The sequence below is a fragment of the Mytilus trossulus genome, chromosome 13 (genome assembly GCF_036588685.1).
Source record: "Mytilus trossulus isolate FHL-02 chromosome 13, PNRI_Mtr1.1.1.hap1, whole genome shotgun sequence".
Taxonomy (NCBI): Eukaryota; Metazoa; Mollusca; class Bivalvia; order Mytilida; family Mytilidae; genus Mytilus; species Mytilus trossulus.
Window position 1 is genome coordinate 47756099 of NC_086385.1, and position 21740 is coordinate 47777838.

At 32.3% G+C, this 21740-nt stretch overlaps 1 protein-coding gene across 1 annotated transcript; it reads left to right on the forward strand.

The window, feature by feature from the left end:
• The first annotated feature begins 4488 nt into the window (after positions 1 to 4488).
• LOC134695069 (2',5'-phosphodiesterase 12-like) lies at positions 4489 to 21740 on the forward strand. Its single transcript, XM_063556240.1, has 8 exons — positions 4489 to 5017; positions 7572 to 8173; positions 9637 to 9776; positions 10352 to 10514; positions 16224 to 16356; positions 17937 to 18092; positions 20573 to 20687; positions 21423 to 21740. The coding sequence occupies exons 1-8, from the start codon at positions 4814 to 4816 to the stop codon at positions 21689 to 21691; spliced, it is 1782 nt and encodes a 593-aa protein (XP_063412310.1). The 5' UTR covers positions 4489 to 4813; the 3' UTR covers positions 21692 to 21740.

Sequence of the window (21740 nt, forward strand, 5' to 3'; positions counted from 1 at the left end):
AGAGCAGACAAACATTGACCAACGTCAATTCTTCTTCAGTCTTCTTCCAATAATTTACATCATACCACCTCTGCCTCTGGTGTATTATCGCAAATGCGTATCATATTGCATCCATATTAAAAGCAACCAGGTTTACCGTTAGCATCTACTTCTTGAATAACATAGCTCAGGGTATGAAGACAAGTGCTGTAGAATTGATTAACGTTCTTGAAATTATGATGATGTTTACCCTTTGGCTTAAATGGCTGCATTTCACCTCAAAAATTTATATAGATTACAGACAAATATGTGCATAGCTTGCCCTATTTAATTACTCGAAATTCAATTGCTTTGTCATCCAAACACAGAGGCAATGATTACCATAATATATCAAACGAATGGCTTAGTAGGCTTACAACAAAAATCTAGCGTATATATAAACCTTTTATTCATGTGGTCATACTGCTGTTGTTATGCTCCCTCCGTATTGACTTTTATCCTTGTTCTTCTGTAAGTATGTACATTCTTCCCTTACTTATAAGTACCTCCGTATATATCCCAAAATTCGTTTCTGTTTTCTTACTTTAGTTTTCCTGAACCAAATTGTATGATTGAAACTGATACGCAATGCTTATAACCACAATTCACAAGTCAAGTTTGAAATTTTGTTGCGTAACTTGTACCATTCTAGCGTTTAATGCGACTTTACAAAAAGAAAAGTGGCTGGAAATTTAAGTTTCTGTTCTCTAATTAGTATAGTTTGTCCTAACCAAATGTTATGAAACTTATACACAATTCTCATTACCACACACACTGATCAAGTTTGAATTTGTGGATTTAGTTTTACTGCTCTAAAGTTATGCTTTGTTACAAATGAAATCAGATGCTCTGCAGGGCACAGCTTTATACGACTGCAGAAGTCGAACCCTGCCTGTTGAACAGTTGGGACAAGTATGGACACAACATTCAGGCTTGATACAGCTCTGAATTTGGATTGCGATCAAATTGTGACGTAACATTGGTTTCTGACACAAAACAAATGTCAAGATCTTACAATTCTATTGCACAATACTGTATAATTAGAATGAATAAACAATGTTTATTAACCAATAATTCAGATCAAGTAAAAATGTTGGTAGTGTCACATTTACAGTTCATGAGTTTATAACGTTAATGCTAGCGAGGGCATCATTTGAGTCCCATGGACATGTTCCCTATTTTTGATAAAAGCCTTTAATATAAATTCACTTTCTTAACAGTTGTATTGATTTAAGTTACTGTAACTGTCTTATTTATAAGTAAGGATGCAGTATTTTTGCAAAGAACCAATGCTATCCAAAAGATTTCAAAGAATGAAAATGTATTAATAACTAGAGGCCACTTTAAAGGTCGTCAATAATGAGAAATATTTGTACCATATACATGTTGAAAGCTTTTAACAGGCCCCGATATGAAACATGTGGAACAATTAATTTACTAAAAACAAATATGAAGGCATTAAACCAATAGAAAAATACTTATTCACAGGCCCTTGAAGTTGAGCATGACATGGGTAATTAAAGAAATTAACAGAGCTTCCTGCAGGTATATTTCATTATTCTAGATCTACAGGCATGGCAGTTTAAGGTTGCAATCATGAGAAAATATCAAAACTTTTTATGATAAACATAAAAAAGAGATTTTTGATAATTACTGACGAGACAATGGTTTAGTTTGAAACATCAAAGCTGTAATGAAATACATATTCGAAATAATACACGTCTATAACCTTTTTTGAATAATACACAGCTAAAGTTGCAAACTTTCCAGATGTGCTATCCAGCACTTTGATTATACATTGCTTTAATTTTGGCCTGGTCAAAATTATGATATAGACTTATATGTGCACTGTGTATCTTGTTCTAACACTGCTTTTGACATGCATATGATACAATTGTATTATATATAATTGTCTTCTATATTTGGTTAATAAATTAACACATGAAACTGTGACAAGAAACTGCACCAATACCTGAACCTATTTTGACACAGTTGTGTATACCTTATTTATTTGAGAAACAAACAAAAGTTTCAATTATGTATTCGAATCAAATATAAAGTTCCACCAATATTTTGTATTACTATACAAATCCTTGGTTCCACAAATTTAATTTTGAACCTGTTTTACTAAACCGATCTCTAAACGACGCAAGATTCTTTCTATTGATATCAAAATTGCACCCATTCATAACTTCATTTCGACAAAAATTGAGCACAAAATCTTTTTAAATTGTTTGTTTTCTAAACATTTTATAATGCATGATTTTACAATGGTCCATGAGTATTGGAAGGGGAACCAATTGTTCAAGATGAAGATGAAGAACATGTGGTAAGTTTTGAAATAACTCTACAAAAACGTTATTTTTATTGAACAAAAAGTTGCCATATTTTTAAATGATTAAATTAATTAACAAATTGATTGGTTTATTCCCATGATTACGATACGCGCGGTGCATTTCGTTTGCGCGCATAACCATTACATTTGCGCGCAAAAATCATTACGTTTGCGCGCAGCTTTTGACTACAATTGCGCGCATTTTTTGGACAGGAAAAACTGAGGTAACATACAGGTAATAATACTGATTTATTTATAATTTGTTGAATTATTTACAAGTATAAGTACTCATTCCATTAGTCTTAATTCCCTTCTCACCAACGATGAGGTGGAAGTGGGATTTCGAGCAAGATAAGTCCGTTTTATTATGCTAGCACTAAATCCTAAAAATATATACAGATGAAAATTTTAAATGTTAAAACATATAGCTATTGTGTTTAATAAAAGAAAAAGTATTGATAAATTCATCACATTACATGTCGGTACGTGCCGAAACTCCATGTTTGTACCTTGGTGTAACTTCACAAACTAATTTAAATTAAAAGTGGAAAGAGTTAATAATAATCAGAACAAAAACAATTAGTCTTTCCACAGAAAAGCGGAAAGACTTAATTAAGAAATGTTTTCAAAATTAATAATATTATTGATAGTCATATTTATTATATGAACATAAAAATAATATGTAGTCAATAACAATTTGATTTAATCTTTATTTATATTTTTACCTGAGTTTACCTGTAAAATTAATGCGCGCAAATGTAAAACATTTTAATCCCCAAATGCGCGCAAACGTAATGCACCCGATACGCGCTACCTATAAACACTTAATTGATCACTTATTTAATCCAATTGAATATACATGTACTAAACGTAAGTGATTCGGTTATCAATAATTATTCAATTATTATTTATCCACTTCAATTGCATTACTACACATGTATATTTTAAGTTCTATTATGTGTATATACTGCAACTTTTAACATTTCTTTTCTTATCTTGCAGGATGGAATAGGCGCTTCACTGGCAAAGCTGGACGGACCCATCTTCACTTGTAAAGGAAAGTGCCCGCCTTCCGTTAAGATTTCAAGACCGTAAAACAAACCCACAGACTCGTTAGTAATATAAGTAGCAAGTTTAGTTTAAACATATTTCATTTGCTGAATTAATTAAAGCAAAATGGATTAGACACAAGTAAATCATACTTATGAAGTCTTTTCCAGCACTGAAGTGCCCGGTACCAACAAGAGAGACCAAGAGACCAATCGCCAAATGCAGGGCCGGTAAACTGGTTGACTTATGGGACCGGCTAGACGCCAACACACTGAAAACCTCAGCGTTCCAAACAGATTGGGTATATGTACGCACCATCTGTTCTTGGTCCAGCACACATACCCGACTCCGACTCCGAGTGAATGATAACTTATCCTGTGTTTATGTACTTTGTGTTTGCCAATCAACATACTATGTCAAATGACTCGAATTTATTGGTTTGTTTGTGTATTCTGTATTGTGTGCTACTGTTGTATATCTTTCTGTTTGTTGCAGTGCTTGATATTGCCAATCATGTAATCATGGTAATCTTATTCTAGTACTTTATCTGATTTGAATGCTCTTGTTATGTATTAGCAGAGACATATAATACAATTATATGTTTCTGGTATTAGTAATTGATGATCATGGAGTGACCAATAAAGATATGAAATATTTGTGTCGTCTTCATCCATGAAATTTGATTTCTTGAACTACTACTGTAATGCAATACCACACGTCTACAGGATACATAAAAGAAAAGAAAAAACGAACAAACAAACAAAACATATTTTCCTTATACTGCATTTTCACTTTCAATTTATACCTTTATTACGAAAGTCAAATAGTATAAATATATATAATAAATGGCTACTTCCCACTTAATTCTTTTTATGAAAAGAAAATAGTGTATAATGGACCGAAACAACCAAGGCCGAACAAGTGTACTACTGTATGGAGGAAACGACATACGACCGAACGAGTTCATGGCCGAAACGTCTCCAAGCAAATTAAACTGGTCCACCGTTCTATCTTAGCTTCGCACCGAAGGCAGTGTAGCGATAAGTGAACACAACAGGGGTCCAGTTTATAAGCCAATGTCACTCTTTTCACGTGTCCACATTTTCCATATGAGAAAAAATACAACAAATAACCTGGGTTAATTATGAAATTACACCAGTCTAAAATTATCTCTTATGTTTTGATAATATCATTTATGAACAACGGAAAAATAAATGAGTCACATAAGTCACAAAAATCTAGTTATATAGATCTAAGAATAAACATTTCTTGTAAACATCTAAATAAAGGATTTTTAATTTTGAAGATACGAAAGAACTATTGGACTTGTTCCTACCTTTTTAACCAGTATGCTCTACATGTCCAATTTCCAGTACAGGGACCAGATTGACATGTTGCAATTTTGTGGCAATGCTATTAAGAAAAACTTGTGCAATAAACATCTTAAGTAAATTTGTTCGAAACAAATCAATAGCATTAGTTGGAATGTCAGACATGGAGGGAGTTTTTGTGCGATGTGTTCCAGAAGAGGAACGAATGCAGATCACTGTAAATTATAAGCATGAAGGGGGACCCTGTAAAACTGTCAACCTGGAAAGAATCCAAGTTGAAGAGGTACATGTAGTTTTATTTAAAAACCTGTAAATTTGATATAAAACGTTGTTTTGAGGACAGTATGTCCTTTATCGTCAGACGTTAACTAGTCATAATAAATTTTTAGGCTGATATTAGCGTCAAATTGGTTATAATTTTATTTTTACCTTGATTCGTCAAAATATTCTTATCAATGTTCGTCAGAGGTCGCAAATAATTATTGTTAACATAATTTTTGATGTGTTGAAATCAGTCGATTTTTTTATCGTCTATAAAAGTGTACATTTTATTGTCATGGTTAAAAAATTACTGTTAATAGATGTAGGAAGAATTACTTAGATGTGGTGTGAGTGCCAATGAGACAACTCTCCATCCAAATAACAATTTAAAAAGTAAACCATTATAGGTTAAAGTACGGCCTTCAACACGGAGCCTTGGCTCACACCGAACAACAAGCTATAAACATGATAAAGGGCCCCAAAATTACTAGTGTAAAACCATTCAAACGGGAAAACAAACAGTCTAATCTATATAAACAAAACGAGAACACGTATTTTGACAAGAATGTCATGAAGGTACCCCCATTACTACCCTCTGTTTTACCACAGAAGATCTCTGAACATCCAAAATATAAACATGATAGAACATTATCAATATTAACTATATAAAAAATATATGAGATGGACATGTACACAGAACATCAGCAATTACACTTGATAAGATGTAGAACAGAGGAACTGTTGAGAAAAAAAAACCACAATTGGAACATCAACATGATCAAGGGGTTTTCACCTGAGGTCTTTCCACATGTTCCTCAAGGATGTTGCTCTGGATTTGCTGGGCTCTCTGGTTCATAAAACATAATTAACAGAAAGTATCAATTTTGTTAAATTTTATCAACAATTAGTTGTTTTTTTAATGCAGTTGTCAAATCAGTTGTTGATCATCACATGTGAGGAATATATATTTTAACGGGACTTGACACTGCCTAATTACAGTCAATTTTATCGTCAGGTCATAGTTTATAATTGACCTATACAGAAACGGACATGTGTAAAATATGTACTCATGCATCACTGACTATAATCATCATGATAATTATAATAATTTCTTATAATATCTATTTATCAAATTGTCATTCAAAGTAAGTTACTAGTGATTCCTGTGTATCCAACTTGTAATCTGTCACTTCAAATTTGCCACAATAAGCCCCTTCAAGGTTAGTTCGGCCATTTTGGATAGGGGCAAATTTTCATAATGGAGGTAAAGATGTTATAAAAAATATGGAAAACATCATTAACAGAGTAGTTGCATGGGAATGTGCATAGGATTTCCCATACTTTCATACTTTTTCTACCTCCTTAAAAAAATCTGTCACCTATTCTACATGACTGAACTAACTGTGAAGTGGCCTATTGCATTCAATTCATCACAGAAGGGTGCAGGAGGCAAACAGGTCAATAAAAAAGGTGCTGATGGCATTTATGATTTCACAAACCATTTTAAACCAGTACACATCAAATAAATCACTCTTATACATTTGTATCATGTATATTGGTCATTTTATATGACAAAATATATCTTCTGTATGACATGTATGATAAAACTTGTATTTTTTTGGATGCTTGGTAATACATGTATGTGATTAATTTATTGGGCAGTTCTGATAGTCAGACTTTACCAAAATCTTGTACATGTAAAGTTTGAGATTTTATTAACTTTACACTGAAAAGCCTGTCAGATCAGGTTCAATAAATAAGTATCTGCAGCTTGTATTAATTTACCAAAATTTTACAATAAAAATAGTAAACAACATCCAACATGTTCAACATGTTCAAAGTGATGTTCTAGGTGAAAAAATACCACAAAACATTGAACATGTTATATATAATTAAAATGAACAGAACATCTAATAAAAAATCTGATCCCAGCAAGTCGAGGACTACACACATATATATGTTACTGTAAAACATGAACAGGATAAAAAAAATCATTGCATGTCGATATGTTTGTATAAAACATAAACATGATAAACAGGAAACAAATTTAAACATAAACACACACTTCAAACATTTTCCCCGTAACATTCATTTGTATACATGTATGCATATTGTAAAATGTATTAAGACCCCTGTAGTGTTGTGTCCTTGGCTCAGTTTTCCCTCCTTTTCATTGATAGACTTAGATGATTGATGTACAGTTACCTGTACCAATTTAGGTAAATGGCCATTGTTAAATTATAGTTTGTTTCTGTGTGTGATACATTTTAATGTTGTGTTTCTGTTGTGTCGTAGTTATCTCGTATTTGATGCATTTCCCTCAGTTTTAGATTGTAACCCAGGTTTGTTTTTTCTCAATTGATTTATGAATTTCGAACAGCAGTATACTGCTGTTGCCTTTATTTAGGGATAAACATATGTAGGTAAATGCCAGTGGCTAATATAGTATGCAGAAGAATGCAGGGCATATATTCACCACTAGCATGACTAGATGAGTATTTCAAACTGTTTCATTTTGATTAACCAATCTGCTTAAAAAATACCATATAGCTATTGTTTTTTTAATTTTTGTTTAGGTGGGTAAAACAATAGAAAGACTAAAGGCAAGCATGTTAAAAAAAATGTCAAAGAAGAAAAAAAGGAAGAAACAAGAGACAACAGATTCTATGGAAGAACCTGACTTAAAAATATGGCTTACTGTGAAAGAAAAACTAATTGAAAATGAGGCTACACCTATAAACCAGACTTTTGTGGAAGGAGCAGTGCTACACATTGAAGATCAATTGTTACCAGTAGAAATTAATGTACCTGTTATCACTGCTCTTGTCTTACCAACAAACATTATGGTTGGATTTCCAATTTATCCTAAAATACACGCTGAATTCTGTGACTTACTAAAATCAAGTTTTATTTGGTATCGGTATAAATCTATGGAAGATGAATCACAAAAGAAAAAAAAGACTAAAGAAGTTTGGGATAAAGTTTCTGAGGGATTTTCTTATACACCTACGGTTTCTGATTTAGGAAATAAATTAAAATTGACTTGCATGCCAAAACTTGGGCACCGCTCTGGAGAAGAGTTTAATAGTTTGTCTAAGTGTGATGTGGAGGCTGGGCCAGGTGTCTGTCCGTTTGAAAACAGACATTTGTACACACAGAATACACTGGAGGATGATGGGTAACTATTAACATTCATTTCAACTTATATAACTAACTATGGGCTATGGGGTTTGTTCATGGTTGAAGTCCATACGGTGACACATACCAAAATCATGATAGCTATCAACCTCTATCCATTTGTTCTCTTGGGGAGAGTTGTCTCATCACCACATCTTCTAATTTTTATATACAAAGTGACATAAACTAAAAAAATCAGAATTAGCATGATTAGGTGACTCGTGAAAGTCAGAAAAGTTGGTGTCATTCATTGAGTTACATGTGTGTACCTTGTTGAAGAATTTGAAAAATGACCCAATCAAAATATTTCTGCTGATAATTATGTCTTCAAATAATTATGTTTTATGCATTCAAAAAGAAAATCAAGTCAAACAGTCAGAGCTCAGACATGAATAAGTCTGAATCTGCTTTTGACTCATAGAGGTCTAAATTTGTAAGTTTTAGGATTTGTCTCCCTTTAATGCAAGACAAAATACGACTTTAATAAGTTAAATATTGTTAAGCAAGAAATAATTGACCAGAATCAAAAAGTTGCAAATATCGACTCCTACAAGTCTATAAGTTACCAAAATTTGTAAATTTCAAGACCCACACATATTTATAAAAAGGTCACGCATCTAAATCAAATAACAACCACATTGAAAAACAATGCTTTGTCTTCTAAAGGAAAATATGAATAAGAGTCTAAAAAATCGGAGATCATGTTAATTAACCTTACAATGCACTTACCACCTGGAGCCACACTTAATGAGGTAAAACATCTGTGTTTAGTGAGGATGTTCAATTGAATAATTAAATATACCGGTAGATAGATCAAGTCCTTGTGAACTCTCAGACAGTTTTTTTTCTGTCATAGGTGGTGTACTTTGGCCACCAAGTCAAATTAAGTTTTTTCATCAACATAAATAGACCTAAACAAGTCTGTCATTTTCTGACTTAGACAAGTCTAAAATTGAAAACACATTTTTATAATAAATACATGTTTTGACTTCTGTAAGTCAAAAACAAAAATCGACTTGTTTATGTCTGAGCTCTGACTGTCAAACTTCATATTTCCAAATATCATTGTACTAACATGACTCAGTTATGTTCAAAATGGTCAACAGGTTACACAAAACATGATATAATTAAATCTACAGGAGACTAGAAAGTCAGGATCATTTATATTTTAAATTTTGAAGTGCTGTTCCTATACATGTTTCATGTACAAATGAGGTATATCATGTTTATTTATATCATGTATATAAATAAAATTGAGAATGGAAGTAGGGAATGTGTCAAAGAGACAACAACCCGACCATAGAACAGACAACACCAGAAGGTCACCAACACATTTGCAACAGGTGATGACAGCTCTTAAATGCAGCGAGAAATTTCTGCACCCGGAGGCGTACTTCAGCTGGCCCCTAAACAAATATATAAAGCATTTTATGGAAAATTTATTGATGTTTTCTTTTATTTCAGAATAAGAGTAGTTAGTTATAATATACTAGCTGATATTTATGCCGACTCAGACTTCAGTAGAAATGAATTGTTTCCGTACTGTCCTCCTTATGCATTGGCAATAGATTATAGAAAACAGCTGTTTATAAAAGAAATCACAGGTAATTGGTGTAACAAATCATTATCTCCTTTCAAATAATTTGCTACAGACAAAATTGCATACAAAATATTGTCCTTCAGACTAAATTTTTATTCAAGGGCTGATGGGGATTTTTTCAATAAAAAAAAATCCCCATCAGCCCTTGAATAAATCTCTTTGTCCTTACTGTTATTGATCATGGTTATATCTATCATGTCTATTGCAAATATCCCAAATTTTGTAAGTCCTTTGCCTAAATGTTGGTGGTCAGGAACTTCAAGCAGCCTTAGCACTTGCATGAATTGTCATGATTTTAAGAGGAAAACAAATTAATGTAACACCAGAAACACTGAACTGCAAAAAAAAAAAAAAAAAAAAATCCACCGGAGATAGAAACAGACTATTTGATTACAACTGCCTTTTTCCTGACTTAGTAAAGGACATATTAAAGAAAAAGTGGTGGGTTGAACCAGTCAACCTGGTTTTATCATGTTTTTAAGCCTGGTACCACTACCTTTGATTATTATTATGACTAGACAATTCCATAGGAATATAAAGAGAGAAAATGTCAACCTTTGTAGTATTGTTCTTTTATAGGATACAACAGTGATTTGATTTGTCTACAAGAAGTTGACAGGAAAGTGTTTATCAATGATCTCTTACCAGCTTTTGAGTCTCTGGGATATAGTGGAGTGCTCCAAGAGAAAGGAGGTACAACACCAGAAGGAGAAGCTACATTCTACAGAAATACTAAGTTTAGGTTTGTAGTTTGATAGATTATAAGTGATTCAAAATTATTCGTGGTCATTGGTAATATTTTTTTGCTGGATTTGTATTTTGGGGTTGTAATTATAATGATTATTTTTATACGACCGCAAATTTTGAAAAAATTTTCGTCGTATATTGCTATCACGTTGGCGTCGTCGTCGTCGTCGTCGTCGTCGTCGTCGTCGTCCGAATACTTTTAGTTTTCGCACTCTAACTTTAGTAAAAGTGAATAGAAATCTATGAAATTTTAACACAAGGTTTATGACCATAAAAGGAAGGCTGGTATTGATTTCGGGAGTTTTGGTCCCAACATTTTAGGAATTAGGGGCCAAAAAAGGCCCAAATAAGCATTTTCTTGGTTTTCGCACTATAACTTTAGTTTAAGATAATAGAAATCTATGAAATTTTGACACAAGGTTTATGACCACAAAAGAAAGGTTGGGATTGATTTTGGGAGTTTTGGTTTCAACAGTTTAGGAATTAGGGGCCAAAAAAGGGCCCAAATAAGCATTATTCTTGGTTTTCGCACAATAACTTTAGTTAAAGTGAATAGAAATCAATGAAATTTAAACACAATGTTTATGACCACAAAAGGAAGGTTGGTATTGATTTTGGGAGTTTCGGTCCCAACAGTTTAGGAATTAGGGGCCAAAAAGGGACCCAAATAAGCATTTTTCTTGGTTTTCGCACCATAGCGTTAGTATAAGTAAATAGAAATCTATGAAATTTAAACATAAGGTTTATGACTATAAAAGGAAGGTTGATATTGATTTTGGGAGTTTTGGTCCCAACAGTTAAAGGAGATGTGACATGATTTTTTTATATTTTTTTTTTGGTAAATAAATATTTATTTATACATAATTACCCCTTAAAAAACATCGAAAGCAATATAATTATCGTTTAAATGGATAAATAATGAATCTAAATGTATCGATCTGTCGACCTACTAATTATGCATATTTCAATCCCGGAAGTCACTCAGAACGAGGCTGTGACGTCAGTGGTTACATCAATCATATTTGACTGACGGGTGTATAGGCATAATTAGCGAAATTTCATTTTCGAATATCTTTAAAAAAAAGCATGACAGTGATTAAAAATGGTTCTGTGTGCTGCCAGTGGATGCAACAGAAGGCATAAGACAGTTTGATTTTTTTATTTTTTTTTCGTTTTCCGAGTAGATCATCATCTAACCCAGGAAGAGATAGGACTTCCTACCAAGCACTAGTCATAGACTTTGTTCCGCCCACTTTACAAATGTTTGTTACGATCGTGACCCAGAAGTTATGTAGAATCTCGAGGGATGTCCTGCCAAAACTCCAAATGCAGTACCTGATATTCCATTGAAACAACCAACACTGAACAGCTGAGCCGAGTCCACCTATACCTATACGCTGGGAGCTTATAAAAAGCAGAGAAAGGCTGAAGAAATTTTGTTTTTTCTTCGCAAATATTTTTTGGTTCACTTTATAATTTTTTTTTATATATTTTAGTCATATTTGTGTATAATTGTATAGCCAAATATATCTCAATATTAAAAATTGGTATTTTGTACCTCCTGTGTGTACCTTACTACCTGTTCACGTGTGCAGGTGTGTACACTGAAATTGGACATAATAAATTAAAAGTCATCAACATTGATCAGAAGTTACAGGTATCGGCACACGTTCTCTACAACGCTTGATTTACCTTTGAAGTTGAAAGCTACAGGTGTCATGCCCCCGGGTGGTGATATGTAAGACATCGGCAATACGCGCTATTGCGTAACATGCGCCGAATCTGTGTACATCCATGGGCTCACCTACTGGGTTCACAGGTGAGGTTGGCAATTGTTACGGATATAAGTTACGTAATGCATATCTGTTTAACCTGTTTGAATAAACAATAGCCAATACCTAACTGTCGGATATGGGGTATTACAGAATAGAGAAAAAAGGACTGGACAGTGCAGCTTTTTAAAGGGGGCGGATCGAAAATATTGGGTTTGTGAATTTACTTTGTAAACAATGGAGTACGATAACAATAATTAAATAAGCAAAATAAATAGAGAATTAAGAAGTAATGCTTCTAAAGTAAAAAAATAATTTAAAAAAAAAGCCTGTCAGTCCCCATAACTAATACATAACCTGTAGTTGGTACATAAATTTCTATGAGTTTTCTAATAGAAATAAGACAGGTATGAAAGGTGTATTGCAATAAGTTATTAGTACTTACCCTTATTATTTTATTCTTTAATTAATAATCATTTTATTTCTTAATGAAAAAATAATTGTGAAGAGATGCCAAGTGATGCTTTTAAAATGACAGACCATTGATGCAAGGTTATTGCGATGAAAAACTATACGCAAAAGGTGATTTGAATGTGCAACTAATATTTTGGCTAGTGAATGTATGCAAGTCTTTATATTGCATAAGACAAAGCTGTATTACATAGTTTTAACTTAAATAATGCAAATACATCCAATTGATACAGACCTGGGAGAAGTAGATTATGTATAAGTATAGACTGAGTTAGTTGAAACATTATTTTATTTGCCGAATTAAAGCAAATTGGATTAGACACAAGTAAATACTACAACATGGACAATATAAAATTACAATTATACTAGTATGATATAATGGACATACATATAAGGCAAACAGTTTATAGAATAATAATAGCTTTCATTCGTAAAAAAGAGAAAAGGAAAGTTTTAAAAGTCATATGATAATGTGACAATGACGTGTGTACTTATGGTGACGATCATGATGTTCCGTGCCAGTAACAGTAACGCTCTATCATAGACTATCAAGGCTTAACAAAAGCTGTTTGACCATTGTATGAAATTTTGAACATGTTTGAAAATTTGAATATTTTGTTCATTCGAAAGTTCAATGTGTTCGCAAATTAATAGTTTTGTATCTAAAACAATGCTTTCAGATAGCCAGTTAAGATTATTGAATAAGGTTTTTCTGCATGATGTGTATTTTGGACAAACAAAGAAGTAATGGTAGACATCCTCAATATCTGACCCACAATGACAAGAAGGATCATTTATAATATTAGCTCTACATAGATCATTGTTATAAATGAATGGGAACATCTCAATTGCGTTATTGGGCCGTACAAATGAAACGTTTCAATTTTATATAATCGTTTATCGTGTTTGTTTCAAATTTCTGTTATGCATTACTGCTCTCTGTTTTCTGTCATGAAGATAGTCCTGAAACCAATTCAATAAGTTTCCGTCAATACTGTAAGCTTTCATTTTACATATTATACGGCCCCTATGCCAAACTTTGTCGAAGTTAGATAGAAGTCACAAAATACAAAACAATTTAAAGACTGAAGATATACCACACAGAAAAAATATTAAAAAAAATTAAGACAGTACTCATAGAACATTTTCAATCGGATTATTATAGAGGAGAAGAGACATATGGATTTTTTTTCTGTTTTACAACTTCTTAAAATATTTCTTTTTCTGACGCCAAAATGAAGCCATTTATAGATATCAAGCCACTTTGACATGGTATTTTTATCACAGTTATTTGATTTTTGATATCTATTGAATAATTTTAAGTAACAAAGTTACTTAATATATAATAAATCAAAAATTTTGTATTTCCTAAATTATTTTTTTCTTGTTATTAGAAAAATAATTTCGAAAATAAATTGAGACTTTTTGTACTGTGACGATTTGTCCGTGACTTTTTGTCCTGTGACTTTCTGTCCTACATTCTTTATGACCTATCCTTTTCTCTTATTAAATGTAATTAAATTTCACTCAAACATTTTTAGGAAATGTATCTTTATTTTTGGTGAAATTAATTATTGATATAGTATTTTTATATTATATCGACATTGCTTGAAAGATCGTCAATCTCGGATGACGAATTTATAAATATCTTCTACTTGATTTTTTTCTACAAGTAACGGCTCAAAATGATACGGTCGAATATCTAAAGTTAGAGAGTTGCCTTGAAAACTGATGTTAACACTATCCATTGTTTAATTATGCAGAAATATGATCGACTTCGTCCTCATTGAGACATTTTCTCGGCTTGTATCCACTGACGTCATCACGATCACGTGACCGGTATCTCATTAAAAATCAAAGATTACGACAAGCGCTGGATTCTTTGACCATTTAAAGGCCGTTAAATGATGTTTTGACAAGAAAAATTTATTACAATATATTTTTTTACCAATATTTATTAATAAATCCAAAAAAAAATATAAAAAAAAAAATTGTGTCACGTCTCCTTTAAGGAAAAAGGGGCCCAAAGGGTCCAAAATTAAACTTTGTTTGATTTCATCAAAATTGAATAATTGGGGTTCTTTAATATGCCGAATCTAACTGTGTATGTAGATTCTTAATTTTTGGTCCCGTTTTCAAATTGGTCTACATTAAGGTCCAAAGGGTCCAAAATTAAACTTAGTTTGATTTTAACAAAAATTGAAACCTTGGGGTTCTTTGATATGCTGAATCTAAAAATGTACTTAGATTTTTGATTATTGGCCCAGTTTTCAAGTTGGCATAAATCGAGGTCCAAAATTAAACATTGTTTGATTTCATCAAAAATTGAATAATTGGGGTTCTTTGATATGCCAAATCTAACTGTGTATGTAGATTCTTAATTTTTGGCCCAGTTTTAAAACTGGTCTAAATTAAAGTGCAAAGGGTCCAAAATTAAACTAAGTTTGATTTTAACAAAAATTAAATTCTTGGGCCTCTTTGATATGCTGAATCTAAACATGTACTTAGATTTTTGATTATGGGCCCAGTTTTCAAGTTGGTCCAAATCAGGATCTAAAATTATTATATTAAGTATTGTGCAATAGCAAGTCTTTTCAATCAACAGTATTGTGCAATGGCAAGAAATATCTAATTTCACAATATTGTGAAATAGCAAATTTTTTTTTAAGTAAGAGTTATCTTTCTTTGTCCAGTATAGTAAGCAAGAAATATCTGCAAGAATTTTTTTTAATTGGAGTTATCTTTCTTTGTCCAGAATCAACTTAAATCTTTGTTATATACAATATACAATGTATATTCACTTTTTACTACCAACTGATAAATTTAAATAATCTTTACCATTCAGTGATAACAAGCAGTTTTTTTACATCTTAATATTTTATGATGTATTTAAATGAGTAGTAATTGTTGCAAACTCCATTAGAATATTTTAATTGAAATTAGTTTTGGAATAAGGGAAAGGGGGATGTGAATAAAAAATTGGGTTCAATTTTTCTCATTTGAAATTTCATAAATAAAAAGAAAATTTCTTCAAACATTTTTTTGAGAGGATTAATATTCAACAGCATAGTGAATTGCTTTAAGAGAAAACAAAAATTTTAAGTTCATTTGAATACATTCATTCTGTGTCAGAAACCTATGCTGTGTCAACTATTTAATCACAATCCAAATTTAGAGCGGAATCCAGCTTGAATGTTGTGTCCATACTTGCCCCAACCGTTCAGGGTTCAACCTCTGCGGTCGTATAAAGCTACGCCCTGCGGAGCATCTGGTTCCAGTTGTCAAAATGATTTGTTGAGATCAAAAAGATTTTATTTTCATTTATAAAGCAAATACCATTTATGAATTGTCCATTGTCCAATGGTGCTTGCTGTGTGTTAGGAGTTTGAGAATACATTTCTGTCAGATTATTATCTGTCGTTTCTGCATTTATGGTTTACCAAAACTTATTTTCTTTTCAGACAAGTAGAAGACTGTAGCATAGAAATCAGGAAAGCTGTTAATGAGGATGATAAACAAAGTGATATAAAAAACATTGTTTCTACAAATGAAACATTAAAACAAGAAATGGATACAAGAGGAAGCGTTGTCCAAGTAGGTAGCAGAGCTCCAGATAAGCTGCATATTTGCATGATCACGCAATACAAATAATAGAAAACCCAATGCAGTTGTCCATTGAAGGGTTCAACAACCCAATTAATTCAGCGGAAAACCCAATTATATGCCAAAACCATGAGTTCTCAACCCTTTTATTGGCTACCATTTGTGTTATTTACCCTTATCTGTTTACAGTCGTAGCGTAAACTATTTTTATAATATTTATAATTGGAAATTTCCTGTCGTTCTAAAAATAGATCCCTGCATCAAGTAGCTGAAATGGGTCCCTGTTTGAGTTTTCTGTTGCTCAATAGGTACACATGTTTTTGTAAACATTTCGATCTTCTCGGTGTTTATCCAATTAGCCTGTGTCATGTAGTCATATTTTTTAAATTGCTCGGGACTTTTCATAACATACATTGAATTAAAACGAAAGTGAGTGTCCGGTTAAAATATTGAATAGAAGCATGTTTTCGGCTTCTTTTGGAATACTGAGGGAAAGTTTAAATGATAACAAGACTCAGCCAGTGTTTAAAGGAAGCGTCCATCGAACGCACGGTCGTGTGTGCGTACCATAACGAGAACATTGCGAATTCCTTTTGAAAAAGTGAAAGCCCAAATCAATTATGAAATGATAAATAATTAGAAACCAAAAGTTCTAATAAAAGACAACTAAACCCAGATTTATGTAAATTGAATAAAAGAAAATCATTCAAGTATGATTAGAGTTTACATACTATTTTTTATTCATTTTACTGTTAATTAATGAATACACACACCATGCAGACAGCCACTGATCAGGCACTGGTCTCAGAATTTATTATATAAAGGTATAAGACGAGTGCCTGTGAATACACATATCCTTTTTTGTGAGAAAATACAAAACTGGCAAACGGTTTGAAACGGGACACAAATTAAACCTACAATTGCTCCTCAGTGAATAAACCAAACAAAACAGCTAGCAAATAACCCTAACAATAACCCTAAACCAAATAAAAGAGCTAAACAAAGACAGAAACATATTTATTTAAGATGGAAAAAAATTGGGGTTGATATTGCCTAAATATTCAATATTGTGTCAATGAAAAAACCCAATACATTAAGGAGCTTGGTGGTGAAAATCCCAATTTGATATTAACCTGAGGGGTGAATTGGAATTGATAATGCAATTAAAAAACTTTATCACCCAATTATATAAGATAATGGTGGGTAAAAACCACAATTTATGAATTCTTATCTGGAGCTCGGAGGTAGATACATGTAGTAGGGAAGAAAAATTATATGATAATGTACCTGAAAAAATGTGAAACAACCATACAATTTTCTACAAGTTAAGGAATTAATGACCTTGATTACCAATCAAAATCTTGCTCAGTCTGTAAAATTTTCTGAAAAATTAAATTCCTTAATCATGTTAATGGTTGTAAGTAAGAAAATGATGGTGCGAGTGGGGCATTCGTGTACTGGGGTCACATTCTTGTTTCGACTTGAAATAAATTAACAGATGCATTGATAATGTCAGATATTTATTTGCAGAAAGTCGATATTCCAGTTCATATGTTGTATTCTTCTTATAGGTACTAGTTTTAGAATCTGTGATAAACCCAGGATGTAGATTATGTGTAGCCAATACACATCTGTACTTCCACCCTAAGGCATGTTGTATCAGATCATTGCAGACTGTGGCAATCATCAGACATTTACAAGATGTAGTACAGAAACAGAAGGCAGAGGTAGATATTATACTGGGGATTCATTATTATCCATTTGATACCGTAAAATCAGAAATTATTGGGTGCATTTATTATTCTGATTTTGTCATAAAAGACTATCTAGAATGCAATTTAATTATTTGCAATACAAAGGTATTTAGAAAATCATGTATATTCATATAAAAAATTTCAAAATGCGAGTTTAAATTATTACAATTATAACCCTATTGCATTTTTTCGCAATTATCAAAACATAGCAATGATTTCTGAATTTATAATATTATTAGTTGGAGACCAAATGTCTTTGATTTCTTTTGTACTCTTGAGCCAAAAATTTAAATGGTCAACAAAGGAAAAAAAAATATGCCTTGTAGGGGCCTTAGTGGCCTAGTGGTCTGAGTAGTCAAACTACTGTATCACTAGCCAGTCAACACTGAGGTTGTGATATCAAATCCTGCACAGGGAAGTTGCACTTGACTTCAATCTTAATCAGTCAGTGGACTTATTGAAATAAGTCGTGTAAGTGATTTTTAAATCAATTATTTAAGTAGCAAATTCAAATTTTGTCATAAATTGTAATTTTGTAGTTTTACTAAAATTTTAAACACAGAGGTCTAGATAATATCTTTTCATTAGTAAAATTGAAAAAAAATGAAATTTTTGCTTCTTTTTAGTAGCCGTAGCATGGTTTATGTCTTTGATGCAATCATTTAGCTGTAAATTCTATTTTATTGAAAAAAATGCTATAATAATGGCTTAACTTAATGAACTGATACTTTCTTAACAGATTTTTTCCAGCAGTGGGAGTATTTTTCCTGTAAAGTTCAAGGTTTCATCTTTCAGATTATGTAATAAAATTCTACTGTTTGCGATAAAAATTTCACTGTTCGGGGGGTGTTGAAATTAGTGGGGGTTATTAGAATAATGATACTTAAAGAAGTGATTTTTTAAAAGGAAATTGAGGTATGATACTTAAACAAGTGATTTTTATGTCATTATCCCAGATTCAGTACAAGGTCATCACCTGACATGACCTGGTCATCCTAGACAACACAGATGTTTGTTCTGATAATTTGAGCATCATAATTAGTTCCTGAATCATTAGTATTCTATATTTAAAACTACAATAAAATTGAATCACTTAGTCTAGTGATAAATTTGTACTACTTAAAAAGGTGATTATAAAAGAAAGATAAATGTTACTTGAATCAATTATTTAGAAAATCACTCATTTAAGTAAGTCCCCTGACTGTTAATTGACATTTTCAGTTTTCCTGCATAAGGTTGATGATTCTCACCTGGCACTAGGGCTTCCTCCAAGAATAAAAACTGACAGCTACCTGAAAGTGGCATTAAACACCTGCTAATAAATCAGTCAATCTCAGACTTGTACTCCAGCCAATCAAACACCACAAAATTAATTATACACAAAAAAACAATTTTTCCTTAAACCGCAAATATATATTTGTAACCATGAAAATATGTGAATCCAAAGAAGTAATTAAGAGTAGAAAGATACCAAAGTGATGTTCAAACTAATAAATTGAAAACAAAATGACAACGCCATGGGAAAAAACAGAAAAAAGACAAAAAGACAAACAACAGTATACAAAACACTACATAGAAAAAGACTGAGCAACAAGAACCCAACCAAATACCAGGGTTGATGTCAGGTGCTTCAGAAGTATAGGCAGAACCCAACCAAATACCAGGGTTGATGTCAGGTGCTTCAGAAGTATAGGCAGAACCCAACCAAATACCAGGGTTGATGTCAGGTGCTTCAGAAGTATAGGCAGAACCCAACCAAATACCAGGGTTGATGTCAGGTGCTTCAGAAGTATAGGCAGAACCCAACCAAATACCAGGGTTGATGTCAGGTGCTTCAGAAGTATACACAGATCCTTCTCAATACCATTAAAGTTACTAATTTTTCTGCACCAGATGCGCATTTCAACAATACATGTCTCTTCAGTGATGCTTGTGGCCAAAATATGTAAAATCCAAAGCTTATATAAAAGATAAAGAGCTATAATCCAAAAGTTCCAAAAAGTATAACCAAATCCGTGAAAGAAATCAGAGCCTGTAACAGCAAGTTGAATAACCCAAAAAATCCGTATTTTCATTCAAGTACAGGAGTAACTGGGCTGGTGATACCCTCGGGGACTAACAGTCCACCAGCAGAGGCATCAACCCAGTGACTCAACTTGAGTCACCAGTCATTTTGTGTTTTTTTCTTCAGTCCTCATCAAATCAGTATTATTTTTATACAAGAAATAAGAGATACTTCCAAAATGTAGCACTCAAGGGTAACCAAATAACTAAAAGATTTAATTTTGTTCTTGCTAAGAAAATGTTTAGAATAAGCACACTAGAGAGAAAGCATTTCCTTCTATTTCAGAGGTAATATAATTTTAAAATTATCTACCATGTATATTTTCCATCAATTGCAGGGGCATATACTCTAGTCTCATTTCTATAACCCATTAATACTTTTTTTTCAGGGATTTAAAGTATCATCTGTTTTCTGTGGAGATTTCAACTGTACTCCTAAAGGTGGAGCTTATGAGTTCATTACAAAGAAACATTTAGGACCAGATAACTACAGCTGGAGTACCAGTAAGTCAGATATTGATAACTAACTTATATTTGGAAGCCATTATTTTAACATGGAAAAAATGTCAATATGAATAGTATGAAAATGGCCTTTTTGGATCTCCTCAGATGTTGATAACTAATATTTGGGAGCCATTATTTTTTGCAATTTTAACATGGAAAAAATGTGGATATGAATAGTATGAAAATGCCCTTTTTGGCTCTCCTCAGATGTTGATAACTAATATTTGGGAGCCATTATTTTTGCAATTTTAACATGGAAAAAATGTGGATATGAATAGTATGAAAATGTCTTTCTTGGATCTCCTCCAGTATGGATACATAAGTAAAGTAAAAAAATAGTAAAATTAAATTTTGGAGAATGGGCTTACCATGAACAAAATATCTGCGAAAAACAAGTGGTTTACAGTAATAGAAAAACAAAGGTTATGGGGTATCTATCCATGACAAAAATCAGTACTTGCACAATAGAAAAAAAAAAAGCAAAGGAACAGTGTTTATGTTATTCATTGTATTGCTGTGTAGAGTAACATAGACATATTCAAAAGAACAAATGATTCCTAGCTTAAGTATTACTTTTGGTTGGTAATCATTCTATTACTCTCCCAATTTCTAGTGCTCTAGAGACAGAATAAGTTAACTGGCTACACCCAGTTAGCAAAAGCTTATATGACATCAATTTTAAAAGGAGCATCTACATTTTTCACATCAATTTGATATAATTTTATTTTCTTATAGATCCAAACTTTGCCCTTAAAGGAGCCTCATTTTCTCACGAATTGGACCTTACAAATAGTTGTGGAATTTTGGATTATACAAACTATGCTAGAAGTTTCCATGAACAGTTGGACTATATATTTATAGATTCCACGATGGACGTGATACGTGTTATACCGATGCCTGAACATAGCGAGGTAGAACAACATATAGCACTTCCAAGTGTAGTTTTTCCATCAGACCATATAGCACAAATCTGTGATCTTAAATGGAAAAGTTTATATGATTAATATATGTATGCTTTTATTTAAAATATCAATTTTATGATAGACTTTGGTG

Coding starts and splice junctions, on each gene's coding strand:
- LOC134695069 (XM_063556240.1), top strand. CDS start 4,814: ATGCTATTAAGAAAAACTTGTGCAATAAACATCTTAAGTAAATTTGTT. Junction 9,777..10,351: donor GTTTATAAAAGAAATCACAG/GTAATTGGTGTA, acceptor GTTCTTTTATAG/GATACAACAGTGATTTGATT. Junction 10,515..16,223: donor TACAGAAATACTAAGTTTAG/GTTTGTAGTTTG, acceptor TTTTCTTTTCAG/ACAAGTAGAAGACTGTAGCA.